This window comes from Coregonus lavaretus (assembly GCF_964263955.1).
Source record: "Coregonus lavaretus genome assembly, chromosome: 2".
Lineage (NCBI taxonomy): Eukaryota > Metazoa > Chordata > Actinopteri > Salmoniformes > Salmonidae > Coregonus > Coregonus lavaretus.
In genome coordinates this window covers 69,627,194-69,648,224 of record NC_139989.1, presented here as the reverse complement: position 1 = coordinate 69,648,224, position 21,031 = coordinate 69,627,194, and the positions used below count along the sequence as shown (strand labels likewise).

General features: G+C 45.6%; 1 protein-coding gene across 1 annotated transcript in view; it reads right to left on the bottom strand.

Moving 5' to 3' along the window:
- LOC311148363 (intraflagellar transport protein 70A) overlaps positions 1–21,031 on the bottom strand; it is a 63,712-nt gene that overhangs the window by 2,365 nt on the left and 40,316 nt on the right. Inside the window, exons 12-17 of the mRNA XM_084185312.1 lie at positions 17,549–17,614; positions 9,507–9,583; positions 5,737–5,947; positions 4,974–5,045; positions 4,791–4,894; positions 1,568–1,646 (exon numbers count right to left, since the gene is read on the bottom strand). Of these exons, the coding sequence (XP_084041438.1) occupies positions 1,568–1,646; positions 4,791–4,894; positions 4,974–5,045; positions 5,737–5,947; positions 9,507–9,583; positions 17,549–17,614 (609 nt within the window). The remainder of the gene's footprint in view (positions 1–1,567; positions 1,647–4,790; positions 4,895–4,973; positions 5,046–5,736; positions 5,948–9,506; positions 9,584–17,548; positions 17,615–21,031) is intronic.

The window sequence follows — 21,031 nt, the reverse complement described above, 5'->3', positions numbered from 1 at the left end:
GGTGGGCTAATTTCAGATGGGCTGTGTACAGGTGCAGTGATCGGTAAGGTGCTCTGACAACTGATGCTTAAAGTTAGTGAGGGAGATAAGAGTCTCCAGCTTCAGAGATTTTTGCAATTCGTTCCAGTCATTGGCAGCAGAGAACTGGAAGGAATGGCGGCCAAAGGAGGTGTTGGCTTTGGGAATGACCAGTGAGATATACCTGCTGGAGCGCAGACAACGGGTGGGTGCTGCTATGGTGACCAATGAGCTACGATAAGGCGGGGATTTGCCTAGCAGTGATTTATAGATGGCCTGGAGCCAGTGGGTTTGACGACGAACATGTAGTGAGGACCAGCCAACAAGAGCGTACAGGTCACAGTGGTGGGTAGTGTATGGGGCTTTGGAGACAAAACGGATGGCACTGTGATAGACTACATCCAATTTGCTGAGTAGAGTGTTGGAGGCTATTTTGTAAATGACATCGCCGAAGTCAAGGATCGGTAGGATAGTCAGTTTTACGAGGGCATGTTTGGCAGCATGAGTGAAGGAGGCTTTGTTGCGAAATAGGAAGCCGATTCTAGATTTAACTTTGTATTGGAGATTCTTTATGTGAGTCTGGAAGGAGAGTTTACAGTCTAACCAGACACCTAGGTATTTGTAGTTGTCCACATACTCTAGGTCAGACCCGTCGAGAGTGGTGATTCTAGTCGGGTGGGCGGGTGCCAGCAGCATTCGATTTAAAAGCATGCATTTAGTTTTACTAGTGTTTAAGAGCAGTTGGAGGCTACTGAAGGAGTGTTGTATGGCATTGAAGCTCGTTTGGAGGTTTGTTAACACAGTGTCCAATGAAGGGCCAGATGTATACAAAATGGTGTCGTCTGCGTAGAGGTGGATCTGAGAGTCACCAGCAGCAAGAGCGACATCATTGATATACACAGAGAAAAGTGTCGGCCCAAGAATTGAACCCTGTGGCACCCCCATAGAGACTGCCATAGGTCCAGACAACAGGCCCTCCGATTTGACACACTGAACTCTATCTGAGAAGTAGTTGGTGAACCAGGCGAGGCAGTCATTTGAGAAACCAAGGCTATTTAGTCTGCCAATAAGAATGCGGTGGTTGACAGAGTCGAAAGCCTTGGCCAGGTCGATGAAGACGGCTGCACAGTACTGTCTATTATCAATCGCGGTTATAATATCGTTTAGGACCTTGAGCGTGGCTGAAGTGCAGTGGCTGAAGTTTAGCTCGGTGTGTGGTTCATAGAGTTCTAGGAATGACAACAACACTCCTACAGAGACACTCTGTGTGTGTTCAGCCGGGCTGAGTGAGCGGACACTGGTGCTGAACTCTGGGTTATGTTTCGGTTGGCCGATATCTAAACATAGATCAAACACTCTGGAAGTGTGTCCCAAATGGCACCCTGTTCCCTATATAGTGCACTACTTTTAAACAGAGTAGTGCACTATATAGGGGATAGGGTGTCATTTGGGACGCGGCCCCAACATGTATGTCAGGGGTGAGTTGTTGGAAGTGGTAGAAACATTCAAAAACGATCCAGAACAGCCAGATAGAAAAAAGATGTCCGACCTTCTTGTTGTACGGTTCCAGACTCTTGATGACACGGGTGATACCGAAGTCGTAGTTCCCCTTAGCACAGTACAGGGTCCTGGAAGAGAGATATAAACACTATTAACACAGTGCAGGGTCCTGGAAGAGAGATATAAACACTATTAACACAGTATAGGGTCCTGGAAGAGAGGTATAAACACTATTAACACAGTGCAGGGTCCTGGAAGACATATATAAACACTATTAACACAGTATAGGGTCCTGGAAGAGAGATATAAACACTATTAACACAGTACAGGGTCCTGGAAGAGAGATATAAACACTATTAACACAGTACAGGGTCCTGGAAGCGACATATAAACACTATTAACACAGTCCAGGGTCCTGGAAGAGACATAAACACTATTAACACAGTACAGGATCCTGGAAGAGATATAAACACTATTAACACAGTACAGGGTCCTGGAAGCGACATATAAACACTATTAACACAGTCCAGGGTCCTGGAAGAGAGATAAACACTAACACAGTACAGGGTCCTGGAAGAGAGATATAAACACTATTAACACAGTACAGGGTCCTGGAAGAGACAAACACTATTAACACAGTACAGGGTCCTGGAAGAGACATATAAACACTATTAACACAGTACATGGTCCTGGAAGAGACATATAAAGACTATTAACACCGTACAGGGTCCTGGAAGAGACATAAACACGATTAACACAGTACAGGGTCCTGGAAGAGAGATAAACACTATTAACACAGTACAGGGTCCTGGAAGAGAGATAAACACTAACACAGTACAGGGTCCTGGAAGAGAGATATAAACACTATTAACACAGTACAGGGTCCTGGAAGAGAGATAAACACTAACACAGTACAGGGTCCTGGAAGAGACAAACACTATTAACACAGTACAGGGTCCTGGAAGAGAGATATAAACACTATTAACACAGTGCAGGGTCCTGGAAGAGATATAAAAACACTATTAACACAGTATAAGGTCCTGGAAGAGAGATATAAACACTATTAACACAGTACAGGGTCCTGGAAGAGACAAACACTATTAACACAGTACAGGGTCCTGGAAGAGAGATATAAACACTATTAACACAGTGCAGGGTCCTGGAAGAGATATAAAAACACTATTAACACAGTATAAGGTCCTGGAAGAGAGATATAAACACTATTAACACAGTACAGGGTCCTGGAAGAGACAAACACTATTAACACAGTACAGGGTCCTGGAAGAGATATAAAAACACTATTAACACAGTATAAGGTCCTGGAAGAGAGATATAAACACTATTAACACAGTACATGGTCCTGGAAGAGACATATAAACACTATTAACACCGTACAGGGTCCTGGAAGAGACATAAACACGATTAACACAGTACAGGGTCCTGGAAGAGAGATAAACACTAACACAGTACAGGGTCCTGGAAGAGAGATAAACACTAACACAGTACAGGGTCCTGGAAGAGAGATATAAACACGATTAACACAGTGCAGGGTCCTGGAAGAGACATATAAACACTATTAACACAGTACATGGTCCTGGAAGAGACATATAAACACTATTAACACCGTACAGGGTCCTGGAAGAGACATAAACACGATTAACACAGTACAGGGTCCTGGAAGAGAGATAAACACTATTAACACAGTACAGGGTCCTGGAAGAGAGATAAACACTAACACAGTACAGGGTCCTGGAAGAGAGATATAAACACTATTAACACAGTACAGGGTCCTGGAAGAGAGATAAACACTAACACAGTACAGGGTCCTGGAAGAGACAAACACTATTAACACAGTACAGGGTCCTGGAAGAGAGATATAAACACTATTAACACAGTACAGGGTCATGGAAGAGACAAACACTATTAACACAGTACAGGGTCCTGGAAGAAACATATAAACACTATTAACACAGTACAGGGTCCTGGAAGAGAGATAAACACTAACACAGTACAGGGTCCTGGAAGAGAGATAAACACTAACACAGTACAGGGTCCTGGAAGAGAGATATAAACACTATTAACACAGTACAGGGTCCTGGAAGAGAGATATAAACACTATTAACACAGTGCAGGGTCCTGGAAGAGATATATAAACACTATTAACACAGTATAGGGTCCTGGAAGAGAGATATAAACACTATTAACACAGTACAGGGTCATGGAAGAGACAAACACTATTAACACAGTACAGGGTCCTGGAAGAGACATATAAACACTATTAACACAGTACAGGGTCCTGGAAGAGAGATATAAACACGATTAACACAGTGCAGGGTCCTGGAAGAGATATATAAACACTATTAACACAGTATAGGGTCCTGGAAGAGAGATATAAACACTATTAACACAGTACAGGGTCCTGGAAGAGACAAACACTATTAACACAGTACAGGGTCCTGGAAGAAACATATAAACACTATTAACACAGTACAGGGTCCTGGAAGAGGGATAAACACTAACACAGTACAGGGTCCTGGAAGAGAGATATAAACACTATTAACACAGTACAGGGTCCTGGAAGAGACAAACACTATTAACACAGTACAGGGTCCTGGAAGAGAGATATAAACACTATTAACACAGTGCAGGGTCCTGGAAGAGATATATAAACACTATTAACACAGTATATGGTCCTGGAGGAGAGATATAAACACTATTAACACAGTACAGGGTCCTGGAAGAGACAAACACTATTAACACAGTACAGGTTCCTGGAAGAGATATATAAACACTATTAACACCGTACAGGGTCCTGGAAGAGACATTAACACTATTAACACAGTCCAGGGTCCTGGAAGAGAGATATAAACACTATTAAACACAGTACAGGGTCCTGGAAGAGAGATAAACACTAACACAGTACAGGGTCCTGGAAGAGAGATATAAACACTATTAACACAGTACAGGGTCCTGGAAGAGATATATAAACACTATTAACACCGTACAGGGTCCTGGAAGAGAGATAGAAACACTATTCATTAACACACTGTAGTAACACTGTACCTGTGATGTAGTGTTAAAACAATAGGTGGGTAAACTCTGATCACTCTACACAGTGAGTGAAGTAAAGCTCTCTACACTTTCAATGCATTTTGCCCCAAAGCTCCCTACACTTTCAATGCATTTTGCCCCAAAAGGTGGGTAAACAGCGTTTCCGTAAGTTCACCCTCCACTACAACGCTGAACGCCTTTACCATGTAAATACAACTCACCCTATAACCAGGTTGACTATACAGAGGTGGAAGACTTTCTTATCGGGGTCGTCGTAGGAGAGCTCCTCTTCCTCTTTTTCTATCTTCCTCATCAGTTCTTCAGCCTGAGGAGAACAGCGTTACAAGAACACTGGTGGGCTCAGATGTTACACTGTGCTTTATACTTCACACACTCACTCCTACCTCTTCGTTCTGGCTGGTCATGATATAGGACACACACAGGTTAGCCAGTACAGCGGCACTGACATTCAGGATCTAGACAGAGAGAGAGACAGAGAGAGACAGAGACAGAGACAGAGACAGAGACAGAGACAGAGAGAGAGAGAGAGAGAGAGAGAGAGAGAGAGAGAGAGAGAGAGAGAGAGAGAGACAGAGATCAGTCAGAAGAACACTTTGGGAGAAGGGCAGACCTGCGTTGGTAAAACTGTGGATATTCAACACTTCATCACTCCAGAAACACTAAAGTATCATGCAGAGATGAGACACAGCAATCTGAGAGTCCCCAATGGCACCCTATTCCCTACATAGTGCACTACCTTTGACCAGAGTGCTATGGGCAATGGGCAAAAGTAGTGCACTTTGTAGGGAATAGGGTGCCATTTGGGACTTCGCCCAGGTGTGAGACTGACCACTGCATTCAGAGTCACTGCCCTCTGCCACCAGTGGTGAGACTGGGGTACAGGGGCGTGGGTGTGTGTGTGTGTGTTACCGAGGGTTTACGTTGGCAGGGACACTCCTGTATGTTACACTGTTCCAGCTATGTAGCCAGCAGGGGGAATGGAAACAGAGACATGTTTCATTTCAACACCTCCTATTCTCCTGTAGTCTATACGGGCTATGGTCAACAGTAGTCCACTACAGGGGATTTCTGAACAGAACCATCTAAGGCGGGCCGTGCACATTCAAATGGTATTGTATGTGATCCCTCCCTCTCTAGTTAACTCACGTTGTCGTAGTGTTTCTTAACGATGGGTTCGTAGAAGCCAATGGCCTCCTTGTACTTGTTCTCCTGCATGAAGAGCACGTGAGCCACGTTGAGCTTCCAGGTGTCGTGTTCGTTACAGAACTCCACCGACTTACGGAAGATCTTCTCAACCATCTGGTAGTTCTCCCTGTTCCAGTAGATCTTAGCCTGGGCCATCAGCACTGGGATGTACCTACAGGACGGGACAACAGTTATATACCAGTTATATACCAATAGATCTTAGCCTGGGCCATCAGCACTGGGATGTACCTACAAGACGGGACAACAGTTATATACCAGTTATATACCAGTAGATCTTAGCCTGGGTCATCAGCACTAGGATGTACCTACAGGATAGGACAACAGTTATATACCAGTAGATCTTAGCCTGGGTCATCAGCACTGGGATGTACAGTACCAGTCAAAGGTTTGGCCACACCTAATCATTCAAGGGTTTTTCTTTATTTGTACTATTTTCTACAATGTAGAATAATAGTGAAGACATCAAAACTATGAAATAACCCATATGGAATCATGTAGTAACCCAAAAAGTGTTAAACAAATCAAAATATATTTTACATTTTAGATTCTTCAAAGTAGCCACCCTTTGCCTTGATGACAGCTTTGCACACTCTTGGCATTCACTCAACCAGCTTCATTACATAATTTACATTTACGTCATTTAGCAGACGCTCTTATCCAGAGCGACTTACAAATTGTTGCATTCACCTTATAGCCAGTGGGATAACCACTTTACAATATGTTTTTTTTTTTTTTTTTTTTTTGGGGGGGGGGGGGGGGGGGGGGGGGGGGTAGAAGGATTACTTTATCCTATCCCAGGTATTCCTTAAAGAGGTGGGGTTTCAAGTGTCTCCGGAAGGTGGTGAGTGACTCCGCTGTCCTGCCGTCGTGAGGGAGCTTGTTCCACCATTGGGGTGCCAGAGCAGCAAACAGTTTTGACTGGGCTGAGCGGGAACTGTGCTTCCGCAGAGGTAGGGGGGCCAGCAGGCACTCTGGGAGGAGGATACAACGGAGTTGTCAACCGTGATGGCGAGATCATGGAACGGGCAGTCCTTCCCCGGGAGGAAGAGCAGCTCCGTCTTGCCGAGGTTCAGCTTGAGGTGGTGATCCGTCATCCACACTGATATGTCTGCCAGACATGCAGAGATGCGATTCGCCACCTGGTTATCAGAAGGGGGAAAGGAGAAGATTAGTTGTGTGTCGTCTGCGCAGCAATGATAGGAGGCCATGTGAGGATATGACAGAGCCAAGTGACTTGGTGTATAGCGAGAATAGGAGAGGGCCTAGAACTGAGACCTGGGGGACACCAGTGGTGAGAGCACGTGGTGCGGAGACAGATTCTCGCCACGCCACTTGGTAGGAGCGACCGGTCAGGTAGGACGCAATCCAAGAGTGAGCCGCGCCGGCGATGCCCAAATCGGAGAGGGTGGAGAGGAGGATCTGATGGTTCACAGTATCAAAGGCAGCAGACAGGTCTAGAAGGACAAGAGCAGAGGAGAGAGAGTTAGCTTTAGCAGTGCGGAGAGCCTCCGTGACACAGAGAAGAGCAGTCTCAGTTGAATGACCAGTCTTGAAACCTGACTGGTTTGGATCAAGAAGGTCATTCTGAGAGAGATAGCAAGAGAGTTGGCTAAAGACGGCACGCTCAAGAGTTTTGGAGAGAAAAGAAAGAAGGGATACTGGTCTATAGTTGTTGACATCAGAGGGATCGAGTGTTGGTTTTTTGAGAAGGGGTGCAACTCTCGCTCTCTTGAAGACGGAAGGGACATAGCCAGCGGTCAAGGATGAGTTGATGAGCGAGGTGAGGTAAGGGAGAAGGTCACCGGAGATGGTCTGGAGAAGAGAGGAGGGGATAGGGTCAAGCGGGCAGGTTGTTGGGCGGCCGGCCGTCACAAGTCGCAAGATTTCATCTGGAGAGAGAGGGGAGAAAGAAGTCAAAGCATAGGGTAGGGCAGTGTGAGCAGGACCAGCAGTGTCATTTGACTTAACAAACGAGGATCGGATGTCGACAACCTTATTTTCAAAATGGTTGACGAAGTCATCCACAGAGAGGGAGGAGGGGGGGAGGGGGAGGAGGATTCAGCAGGGAAGAGAAGGTGGCAAAGAGCATCCTAGGGTTAGAGGCAGATGCTTGGAATTTAGAGTGGTAGAATGCTTCACTTCACTTGGAATGCTTTTCCAACAGTCTTGAAGGAGTTCCCACATATGCTGAGCACTTGTTGGCTGCTTTTCCTTCACTCTGCGGTCCAACTCATCCCAAACCATCTCAATTGGGTTGAGGTCGGGTGATTGTGGAGGCCAGGTCATCTGAAGCAGCACTCCATCACTCTCCTTCTTGGTCTCAAATAGCCCTTACACAGCCTGGAGGTGTGTTTTGGGTCATTGTCCTGTTGAAAAACAAATGATAGTCCCACTAAGCGCAAACCAGATGGGATGGCGTATCGCTGCAGAATGCTGTGGTAGCCATGCTGGTTAAGTGTGCCTTGAATTCTAAATAAATCACAGACAGTGTCACCAGCAAAGCACCCCCACACCATCACACCTCCTCCTCCATGCTTCACGGTGGGAACCACAAAGACACGGCGGTTGGAACCAAAAATCTCAAATTTGGACTCATCAGACCAAAGGACAGATTTCCACCAGTCTAATGTCCATTGCTCGTGTTTCTTGGCCCAATCAAGACTCTTCTTCTTATTGGTGTCTTTTAGTAGTGGTTTCTTTGCAGAAATTCGACCGTGAAGGCCTGATTCACGCAGTCTCCTCTAAACAGTTGATGTTGAGATGTGTCTGTTACTTGAACTCTGTGAAGCATTTATTTGGGCTGCAATCTGAGGTGCAGTTAACTCTAATGAACTTATCCTCTGCAGCAGAGGTAACTCTGGATCTTCCTTTCCTGTGGCGGTCCTCATGAGACCCAGTTTCATCATAGCACTTGATGGGTTTTACGACTGCACTGACTGAAATTTTGTCACAACACAACTGATTGGCTCAAACGCATTAAGAAGGAAAGAAATTCCACAAATTAACTTTTAACAAGGCACACCTGTTAATTGAAATGCATTCCAGGTGACTACCTCATGAAGCTGGTTGAGAGAATGCCAAGAGTGTGCAAAGCTGTCATCAAGGCAAAGTGTGGCTATTTGAAGAATCTCAAATATACAATATATTTTCATTTGTTTAACACTTTTTTTGGTTACTACATGACTCCATATGTGTTATTTCATAGTTTTGATGTCTTCACTATTATTCTACAATGTAAAAAAATAGTAAAAATAAAGAAAAACCCTGGAATGAGTAGGTGTGTCCAAACGTTTGACTGGTACTGTACCTACAGGATAGGACAACAGTTATATACCAGTAGATCTTAGCCTGGGCCATCAGCACTGGGATGTACCTACAGGATAGGACAACAGTTATATACCAGTAGATCTTAGCCTGGGTCATCAGCACTGGGATGTACCTACAAGATAGGACAACAGTTATATACCAGTTATATACCAGTAGATCTTAGCCTGGGTGAGGTCAAGGCACCAATATGGAAGTAGAGGTAATGTACCATTCAGACAATCAGAAATGGAGAAGGGCCAGACCAGCCACTGATCAGGAAGAATAATGGACCAAACTGACCAACCAACAGAGTAGGTGAGGTAAGCCACCAATCAGGGAAGAGAAAGGTGAGGTACGCCACCAATCAGACAGGAGAATACTCAGTAGGGGCAGGGTCTACTCACTTCTCCACCATCTCATCGTAGTCCTGGAGGGTCTTCTTCAAGGCTTCGTTATCACGGTCTAGCCTGGCTTCCTGCACCTTAGAGACAAAGATTACACACAGGTTACGGGCTAGCCTGGCTTCCTGTTGTTGACTGTGGACAAACAGGGTTTGGAATGGATGCTTTATTATTGCAATTTAATGCATGTTGTTCTCTCCAATAATAACACAGTGGCGCCCCGCCATTCAGGGCAGGTGGGGCAGAGAGCTCGAAAAAATTCAAGCCCCTTGTCACGAATGTCGGTGGAATACGGTAGGCCAGAGTCAAGCGCAGGACACAGAATGAGATGAAGAACCACTTTACTGAGTAGTAAAGAAATACAAGGAAAAACCCTCCAAACAACAAAGGAGGAGCAAAACCCGCTCACAAAATGACACTCGTACCATACAATAAACATGCACACCAAACAGTGGACGTGAACAGGTTAAATAGGCAGACACACTAACATAATGGGGAACAGGTGTGCAACAACAGACAACAATCAAGTGAACATAGAAACATATAACATAGAGCGGCAGCAGCTAGCACTCCGGTGACGACGAACGCCGAAGCCTGCCCGAGCCAGAAGGAAGAGCAGTCTCGGCTAAATCCGTGACAGTAACGCGCGGCTCCAGTCGTGCATCGACCCCGGCCTCGGGGACGGCCAGGAGGACGCGGCGCTAGTGGGATGGTTCTGATGGAATTCTCTCAACAAGGAGGGATCGAGGATATCCCTCCTAGGAACCCAGCACCGCTCCTCCGGACCGTATCCCTCCCACTCCACGAGATACTGCAGGCCCCCCACCCGACACCTCGAATCCAGGATGGAACGGACCAAGTACGCCGGTGCCCCCTCGATGTCCAGTGGGGGCGGAGGAACCTCCCGTATCTCAGATTCCTGGAGTGGACCAGCTACCACCGGCCTGAGGAGAGACACATGGAACGAGGGGTTAATACGATAATTAACAGGAAGTTGTAACCTATAACATACCTCGTTCAATCTCCTCAGGACTTTAAATGGGCCCACAAACCGCCTACCCAACTTCCGGCAGGGCAGGCGAAGGGGCAGGTTTCGGGTCGAGAGCCAGACCCGGTACCCCGGTGCATACACCGGAGCTTCACTGCGGTAGCGGTCGGCGCTCGCCTTCTGACGCCTGCTGGGCCGCTGCAGGCGTTCATGTGTAGCGTCCCAGGTCTCCTGCGAGCGCCGAACCCACTGGTTCACCGCAGGTACCTCGATCTGGCTCTGATGCCATGGTGCCAGGGCCGGCTGATAACCTAACACACACTGGAATGGTATGAGGTCAGTTGAGGAGTGGCGGTTGGAGTTTATAGCCATCTCTGCCCAGGGTAGGAAAACCGACCACTCCCCTCGCCGGTCCTGGCAATACGACCTCAGAAACCTACCCACCTCCTGGTTAATTCTCTCCCCCTGCCCGTTACTCTCGGGGTGAAAACCTGAGGTAAGGCTAACCGAGATCCCCAACTGTTCCATGAACGCCCTCCACACCCTTGAGGTGAACTGGGGACCCCGATCAGACACTATATCCTCAGGCACCCCGTAGTGCCGGAAGACGTGTGTAAGCAGGGCCTCGGCAGAGGAAGGAGGCGACAGGACTTAGAAAACCAGGATGGTTGTGTTCCCCCTTGAGGGAGGAAGATCAGTCATAAAATCCACCGATAGGTGGGACCACGGTCGTTGTGGAACGGGTAGGGGTTGTAATTTCCCTCTAGGCAGGTGTCTAGGAGCCTTACACTGGGCGCACACCGAGCAGGAGGAAACATAAAACCTCACGTCCTTGGCTAAGGTGGGCCACCAGTACTTCCAACTAAGACAGGTCACTGTCCGACTGATGCCAGGATGACCAGAGGAGGGTGACATGTGAGCCCAATAAATCAAACGATCGCGGACCTCTAGCGGTACGTACTTACGACCCTTTGGACACTGGGGAGGAGAGGGTTCGCTACGTAACGCCCGCTCGATGTCCGTGTCAACCTCCCACACCACCAGACACGACGCCGGAAGTATGGGAGTGGGCTCCATGGAACTCTTCTCCGTGTCATACAGTCGGGACAGAGCATCTGCCTTAGCATTCTGGGAGCCCGGTCTGTAAGAAAGGGTGAAAACAAAACGGGTTAGAAACATGGACCACCTTGCCTGGCGAGGGTTTAACCTCTTCGCCACTCGGATGTACTCCAGATTGCGGTGGTCAGTCAAAATGAGAAAAGGGTGTTTAGCCCCCTCAAGCCAATGTCTCCACGCCTTCAGGGCTTTGACCACCGCCAACAACTCCCGGTCCCCCACATCATAGTTGCGCTCCGCCGGGCTGAGCTTCTTCGAAAAGAAAGCACAGGGGCGGAGCTTGGGTGGCGTGCCCGAGCGCTGGGAAAGTACAGCGCCTATCCCAGCCTCGGATGCATCCACCTCAACCGTGAAGGCCAAGGAGGGATCCGGATGAGCCAGCACTGGAGCCAAGGTAAACAGCTCCTTCAGGCGACTAAAAGCCCTGTCCGCCTCAGCTGACCACCGCAGACACACCGGTCCCCCCTTCAGCAACGAGGTAATGGGAGCCGCTACCTGACCAAAGCCCTGGATAAGCCTCCGGTAGTAGTTGGCAAACCCCAAGAAACGCTGCACCTCCTTTACCGTGCTTGGAGTCGCCCAATTACGCACGGCCGAAACGCGGTCACTCTCCATCTTCACCCCAGACGCGGACATGTGGTACCCTAGGAAGGAGATGGACTCCTGAAAGAACAGGCATTTCTCTGCCTTAGCATACAGGTCATGCTCTCAGTCTTTCAAGCACTTTACGCACCAGGGACACATGCTCGGCCCTTGTAGTGGAGTATATAAGTATGTCATCAATATACACCACTACCCCTTGTCCGTGCAGGTCCCTGAAAATCTCATCCACAAATGATTGGAAGACTGATGGAGCATTCATTAACCCGTATGGCATGACAAGATACTCATAATGTCCAGAGGTGGTACTAAATGCCGTCTTCCACTCATCTCCCTCCCGGATACGCACTAGGTTGTACGCGCTCCTGAGATTCAATTTTGTGAAGAAGCGTGCCCCGTGCAATGATTCCGTCATACTAGCTATCAGGGGTAATGGATAGCTGTACTTGATGGTAATCTGATTTAAGCCACGGTAATCAATGCACGGGCGTTAACCACCATCCTTCTTCTTCACAAAAAAGAATCTTGAGGAGACAGGTGAAGTGGATGGCCGAATGTATCCCTGTCTTAGAGACTCGGTGACATATGTCTCCATAGCCGCCCTCTCCTCCTGAGACAAAGGATACACGTGACTCCGGGGAAGTGCAGCTCCTACCTGGAGATTTATCGCGCAATCCCCCGGACGATGAGGTGGTAATTTAGTCGCCCTCTTCTGACTGAAGGCGATAGCCAAATCGGCATACTCGGCAGGAATGTGCATAGTGGAAACCTGGTTTGGACTCTCCACCGTAGTTGCCCCCAAGGAAACTCCTACACACCTCCCTGAACACTGACCAGACCATCCCTTAAGAGCCCTCTGTTGCCATGAAATCGTGGGGTCATGAATGGTTAACCAGGGAAGTCCCAACACCACAGGATACGCAGGAGAATCAATCAGATAGAGGCTAATCCTCTCCTCATGACCCCCCTGCGTCCTCATCAGAAGTGGGGTGGTGACCTCCCTGATTATGCCTGACCCTAACGGGCGACTATCTAAGGCGGGCACAGGGAAAGGTTTATCAACAGACACCGTAGGAATCCCTAAACTACGAGCATACTGGCGATCAATACAATTCCCAGCCGTGCCTGAATCTACTAGCGCCTTATGCTGGGAATGGGGGGAAACTTCTGGGAAAACAATATCTATACACAAATTAGCAACAGGAGGCTCTGGGGGAGTCGGGTGCCTACTCACCTGAGACGGTCGACCAGTGCCCTGCCTGCTGCCTCGACCTCCTGAGGACCCTCCCCAGCACCGACCAGCAGTGTGTCCTCTGCGGCCACAGTTGGTGCAGGGGACGGTCCCTCTCCCCGTCTCCCTAACCGCAGCACCTCCGAGCTCCATGGGTGTAGACTCGGAGGTGCTGGGGGATGGAATGGACGGCCCCCGATCAGAACGTCCGCGGGCTGCCAACAGGTTATCCAACCTGATGGACATGTCCACCAGTTGGTCCAGGGTGAGATCGGTGTCCCTGCAGGCCAGCTCCCGACGGACGTCCTCCCTTAAGCTGCAGCGATAATGGTCGATCAGGGCCCTCTCATTCCATCCCGCGCTGGCTGCTAAAGTTCTGAACTCCAGCGTGAACTCCTGCGCGCTCCTCATCTCCTGTCGTAGGTGGAACAGATGTTCACCCGCCTCCCTCCCCTCTGGTGGATGATCGAATACCGCCCGGAAGCGGCGGGTGAAATCCTCGTAGTGGACAGTACTTGCATCTATTCCTCCCCACTCAGCGTTGGCCCATTCCAGCGCCTTCCCCGATAGACAGGAGATGAGGGCGTACACGCTCTCGTATCCCGAGGGCGCCGGGTGAATGGTGGCCAGGTACAGCTCGACCTGGAGGAGAAATCCCTGGCACCCGGCAGGTGTTCTGTCATATGCCCTCGGGAGCGAGAGCCGAATCCCACTGGACCCAGATGGCGAAGCGGTGAACAGTGTTGTAGGTGGTTGAGTGGTTGGAGATGGTGACGGAATACCACCTCTCTCCCATCGTTCCATTGTCTGGAATACTCGTTCCATGGTGACCCCGAGAGTCTGAATCATTCTTTTCTGACGTTGGACTCGTTCCTCCATCGTCTCGGTTACTCCGGCTGCTCCTGCTGACTCCATAGTGGTGCGTGTTTCTGTCACGAATGTCAGTGGAATGCGGTAGGCCAGAGTCAAGCGCAGGACACAGAATGAGATGAAGAACCACTTTACTGAGTAGTAAAGAAATACAAGGAAAACCCCTCCAAACAACAAAGGAGGAGCAAAACCCGCTCACAAAATGACACTCGTACCATACAATAAACACGCACACCAAACAGTGGATGTGAACATGTTAAATAGGCAGACAAACTAACATAATGGAGAACAGGTGTGCAACAACAGACAACAATCAAGTGAACATAGAAACCTATAACATAGAGCGGCAGCAGCTAGTACTCCGGTGACGACGAACGCCGAAGCCTGCCAGAGCCAGAAGGAAGAGCAGTCTCGGCAGAATCCGTGACACCCCTTGGATGCTGCCATAGAGTTATGCTAGAAGTGCCCATCCAAGAAGGCTCAAGGTCATTGGCCACAGATAAAATGATGTCAAATCACGTTCTATCTACTGTAGCTTTGATTGGACTGATCATGTCAACATCATACTTTCAAAATCTTAAGCTAGCAGTCATCATCATGAATCAAGTCGACAATCTACTGCCAAATCCTTTTCAATCTTGTCATATGAAGAGAAATAATGAAGAGAAATTATAGATCAAACGTATCGGTGCTCATCGGCCATCGGCCATTGGACATAAACATTACACAACAAGTTGGAAATCGCAAATTCTACAATGAGTGGTTTGGAAGGAATCAGTGGCTAACTGCAATCATTGCAAAGCAATCACTAGCCTGCTATTTAGTGGAGTGGGTGTGTGGTCCAAGTCTGGTTTTAAGGATAAACAGACAACATGAACGGGATAAACTGACAACATGAACAGGATAAACAGACATGAACAGGATAACAGGATAAACAGACAACATGAACAGGATAACAGGATAAACAGACAACATGAACAGGATAACAGGATAAACAGACAACATGAACAGGATAACAGGATAAACAGACAACATCAACAGGATAACAGGATAAACAGACAACATCAACAGGATAAACAGACAACATGAACAGGATAAACAGACAACATGAACAGGATAAACAGACAACATGAACAGGATAAACAGACAACATGAACAGGATAACCAGACAACATCAACAAGATAACAGGATAAACAGACAACATCAACAGGATAACAGGATAAACAGACAACATGAACAGGATAAAGAGACAACATGAACAGGATAACATGATAAACAGACAACATGAACAGGATAAACAGACAACATGAACAGGATAAACAGACAACATGAACAGGATAAACAGACAACATCAACAGGATAACAGGATAGACAGACAACATCAACAGGATAACAGGATAAACAGACAACATCAACAGGACAAACAGACAACATCAACAGGACAAACAGACAACATCAACAGGATAAACAGACAACATCAACATGATAACAGGATACACAGACAACATGAACAGGATAAACAGACAACATCAACAGGATAAACAGATAACAATAACAGACAACATCAACAGGATAACATGATAAACAGACAACATCAAGAGGATAACAGGATAAACAGACAACATGAACAGGATAAACAGACAACATCAACAGGATAACAGGATAAACAGACAACATCAACAGGATAAACAGACAACATGAACAGGATAAACAGACAACATGAACAGGATAAACAGACAACATGAACAGGATAAACAGACAACATGAACAGGATAACCAGACAACATCAACAAGATAACAGGATAAACAGACAACATCAACAGGATAACAGGATAAACAGACAACAAGAACATGATAAACAGACAACATGAACAGGATAACATGATAAACAGACAACATGAACAGGATAAACAGACAACATGAACAGGATAACATGATAAACAGACAACATGAACAGGATAAACAGACAACATGAACAGGATAAACAGACAACATCAACAGGATAACAGGATAGACAGACAACATCAACAGGATAACAGGATAAACAGACAACATCAACAAGACAAACAGACAACATCAACAGGACAAACAGACAACATCAACAGGATAAACAGACAACATCAACAGGATAACAGGATAAACAGACAACATCAACAGGATAAACAGACAACATCAACAGGATAACAGGATAAACAGACAACATCAACAGGATAACATGATAAACAGACAACATCAAGAGGATAACAGGATAAACAGACAACATGAACAGGATAAACAGCCAACATGAACAGGATAACAGGATAAACAGACAACATGAACAGGATAAACAGACAACATCAACATGATAACAGGATACACAGACAACATGAACAGGACAAACAGACAATATCAACAGGATAACAGGATAAACAGATAACAATAACAGACAAAATCAACAGGATAACATGACAAACAGACAACATCAAGAGGATAACAGGATAAACAGACAACATCAACAGGATAACAGGATAAACAGACAACATGAACAGGATAACAGAATACACATTCAACATGAACAGGATAACAGAATAAACATACAACATGAACAGGATAAACAGACAACATGAACAGGATAACAGGATAAACAAACAACATCAACAGGATAACAGGAAACACAGACAACATCAACACGATAACAGGATAAACAGACAACATCAACAGGATAACAGGATAAACAGACAACATGAACAGGATAACAGGATAAACAGACAACATCAACAGGATAAACAGACAACATCAACATGATAACAGGATACACAGACAACATGAACAGGATAACAGAATACACATTCAACATGAACAGGATAACAGAATAAACATACAACATGAACAGGATAAACAGACAACATGAACAGGATAACAGGATAAACAGACAACATCAACAGGATAACAGGAAACACAGACAACATCAACACGATAACAGGATAAACAGATAGCATCAACAGGATAAACAGACAGCATTAACAGGATAACAGGATAAACAGACAACATCAACAGGATAACAGGATAAACAGACAACATCAACAGGATAACAGGAAACACAGACAACATCAACACGATAACAGGATAAACAGATAGCATCAACAGGATAAACAGACAGCATTAACAGGATAACAGGATAAACAGACAACATCAACAGGATAACAGGATAAACAGACAACATAGGATGACAGAAAAAGAGGAGACTGGAAGAAGGTAACCTGTTTAGCCAGCTTGCGTAGTTGATCTGTCAACTTGGCGTTCATCTCATCAAACTTCCTGAAGGCCTACGTTGGTCAAACACAACAGAGACATGATCAGAGACAGGAATATATACCACAGAATGAACAAACAGCAGTAACAATGACACAGGACTTTAAAGTCTCTGTATTATAGAGGACTGGTTCATCTGCTAAATGGCATATTATATTATATTATATTGTGGAACATTCAGGTCATTGGCTAAAACATGAAACACAAATATATGTGTGTAGTAGTGGTGTGTTTAACGCTACTGAAGGTTGATGATAGTATAGGGTGATTAGTACTAGTAGGTAGTAGGTAGTATAGGGTGATTAGTACTAGGGAGTAGGTAGTATAGGGTGATTAGTACTAGTAGGGAGTACAGGGTGATTAGTACTAGTAGGGAGTAGGTAGTACAGGGTGATTAGTACTAGTAGGGAGTAGATAGTATAGGGTGATTAGTACTAGGGAGGAGGTAGTATAAGGTGATTAGTACTAGTAGGGAGGAGGTAGTATAGGGTGATTAGTACTAGTAGGGAGTAGGTAGTATAGGGTGATTAGTACTAGGGAGTAGGTAATATAGGGTGATTAGTACTAGTAGGGAGTAGGTAGTATAGGGTGAATATTACTAGTAGGGAATAGGTAGTATAAGGTGATTAGTACTAGTAGGCAGTAGGTAATATAGGGTGATTAGTACTAGTAGGGAGGAGGTAGTATAGGGTGATTAGTACTAGTAGGGAGTAGGTAGTATAGGGTGATTAGTACTAGTAGGGAGTAGGTAGTATAGGGTGATTATTACTAGTAGGGAGTAGGTAGTATAGGGTGATTAGTACTAGTAAGCAGTAGGTAATATAGGGTGATTAGTACTAGTAGGGAGGAGGTAGTATAGGGTGATTAGTACTAGTAGGCAGTAGGTAGTATAGGGTGATTAGTACTAGGGAGTAGGTAGTATAAGGTGATTGGTACTAGTAGTGAGTAGGTAGTATAGGGTGATTAGTAATAGTAGGGAGTAGGTAGTATAAGGTGATTAGTACTAGTAGGGAGTAGGTAGTACAGGATGATTAGTACTAGGGAGTAGGTAACATAGGGTGATTAGTACTAGTAGGGAGTAGGTAGTATATGGTGATTAGTACTAGTAGGGAGTAGGTAGTATATGGTGATTAGTACTAGTAGGGAGTAGGTAGTATAGGGTGATTAGTACTAGGGAGTAGGTAGTATAGGGTGATTAGTACTAGGGAGTAGGTAGTACAGGGTGATTAGTACTAGTAGGGAGTAGGTAGTACAGGGTGATTAGTACTAGTAGGGAGTAGGTAGTACAGGGTGATTAGTACTAGTAGGGAGTAGATAGTATAGGGTGATTAGTACTAGGGAGGAGGTAGTATAAGGTGATTAGTACTAATAGGGAGTAGGTAGTATAGGGAGATTAGTACTAGTAGGGAGTAGGTAGTATAGGGTGATTAGCACTAGTAGGGAGTAGGTAGTATAGGGTGATTAGTAATAGTAGGGAGTAGGTAGTACAGGATGATTAGTACTTGGCAGTAGGTAGTATAGGGTGATTAGTAATAGTAGGGAGTAGGTAGTATAGGGTGATTAGTACTAGTAGGCAGTAGGTAGTATATGGTGATTAGTACTAGGGAGTAGGTAGTATAAGGTGATTAGTACTAGTAGGGAGTAGGGTAGTACAGGATTATTAGTACTAGGGAGTAGGTAATATAGGGTGATTAGTACGAGTAGGTAGTATAGGGTGATTAGTACTAGTAGGGAGTAGGTAGTACAGGATGATTAGTACTAGGGAGTAGGTAATATAGGGTGATTAGTACTAGTAGGGAGTAGGTAGTATAGGGTGATTAGTACTAGTAGGGAGTAGGTAGTATAGGGTGATTATTACTAGTAGGGAGTAGGTAGTATAGGGTGATTATTACTAGTAGGGAGTAGGTAGTATAGGGTGATTAGTACTAGTAGGCAGTAGGTAATATAGGGTGATTAGTACTAGTAGGGAGGAGGTAGTATAGGGTGATTAGTACTAGTAGGCAGTAGGTAGTATAGGGTGATTAGTACTAGGGAGTAGGTAGTATAGGGTGATTAGTACTAGGGAGTAGGTAGTATAAGGTGATTGGTACTAGTAGTGAGTAGGTAGTATAGGGTGATTAGTAATAGTAGGGAGTAGGTAGTATAAGGTGATTAGTACTAGTAGGGAGTAGGTAGTACAGGATGATTAGTACTAGGGAGTAGGTAACATAGGGTGATTAGTACTAGTAGGGAGTAGGTAGTATATGGTGATTAGTACTAGTAGGGAGTAGGTAGTATATGGTGATTAGTACTAGTAGGGAGTAGGTAGTATAGGGTGATTAGTACTAGGGAGTAGGTAGTATAGGGTGATTAGTACTAGGGAGTAGGTAGTACAGGGTGATTAGTACTAGTAGGGAGTAGGTAGTACAGGGTGATTAGTACTAGTAGGGAGTAGGTAGTACAGGGTGATTAGTACTAGTAGGGAGTAGATAGTATAGGGTGATTAGTACTAGGGAGGAGGTAGTATAAGGTGATTAGTACTAATAGGGAGTAGGTAGTATAGGGAGATTAGTACTAGTAGGGAGTAGGTAGTATAGGGTGATTAGCACTAGTAGGGAGTAGGTAGTATAGGGTGATTAGTAATAGTAGGGAGTAGGTAGTACAGGATGATTAGTACTTGGCAGTAGGTAGTATAGGGTGATTAGTAATAGTAGGGAGTAGGTAGTATAGGGTGATTAGTACTAGTAGGCAGTAGGTAGTATATGGTGATTAGTACTAGGGAGTAGGTAGTATAAGGTGATTAGTACTAGTAGGGAGTAGGGTAGTACAGGATTATTAGTACTAGGGAGTAGGTAATATAGGGTGATTAGTACGAGTAGGTAGTATAGGGTGATTAGTACTAGTAGGGAGTAGGTAGTACAGGATGATTAGTACTAGGGAGTAGGTAATATAGGGTGATTAGTACTAGTAGGGAGTAGGTAGTATAGGGTGATTAGTACTAGTAGGGAGTAGGTAGTATAGGGTGATTATTACTAGTAGGGAGTAGGTAGTATAGGGTGATTATTACTAGTAGGGAGTAGGTAGTATAGGGTGATTAGTACTAGTAGGCAGTAGGTAATATAGGGTGATTAGTACTAGTAGGGAGGAGGTAGTATAGGGTGATTAGTACTAGTAGGCAGTAGGTAGTATAGGGTGATTAGTACTAGGGAGTAGGTAGTATAGGGTGATTAGTACTAGGGAGTAGGTAGTATAAGGTGATTGGTACTAGTAGTGAGTAGGTAGTATAGGGTGATTAGTACTAGGGAGTAAGTAGTATAGGGTGATTAGTTCTAGGGAGTAGGTAGTATAGGGTGATTAATACTAGGCAGTAGGTGGTATAGGGTGATTAGTACTAGGGAGTTGGTAGTATAGGGTGATTAGTACTAGTAGGGAGGAGGTAGTATAGGGTGATT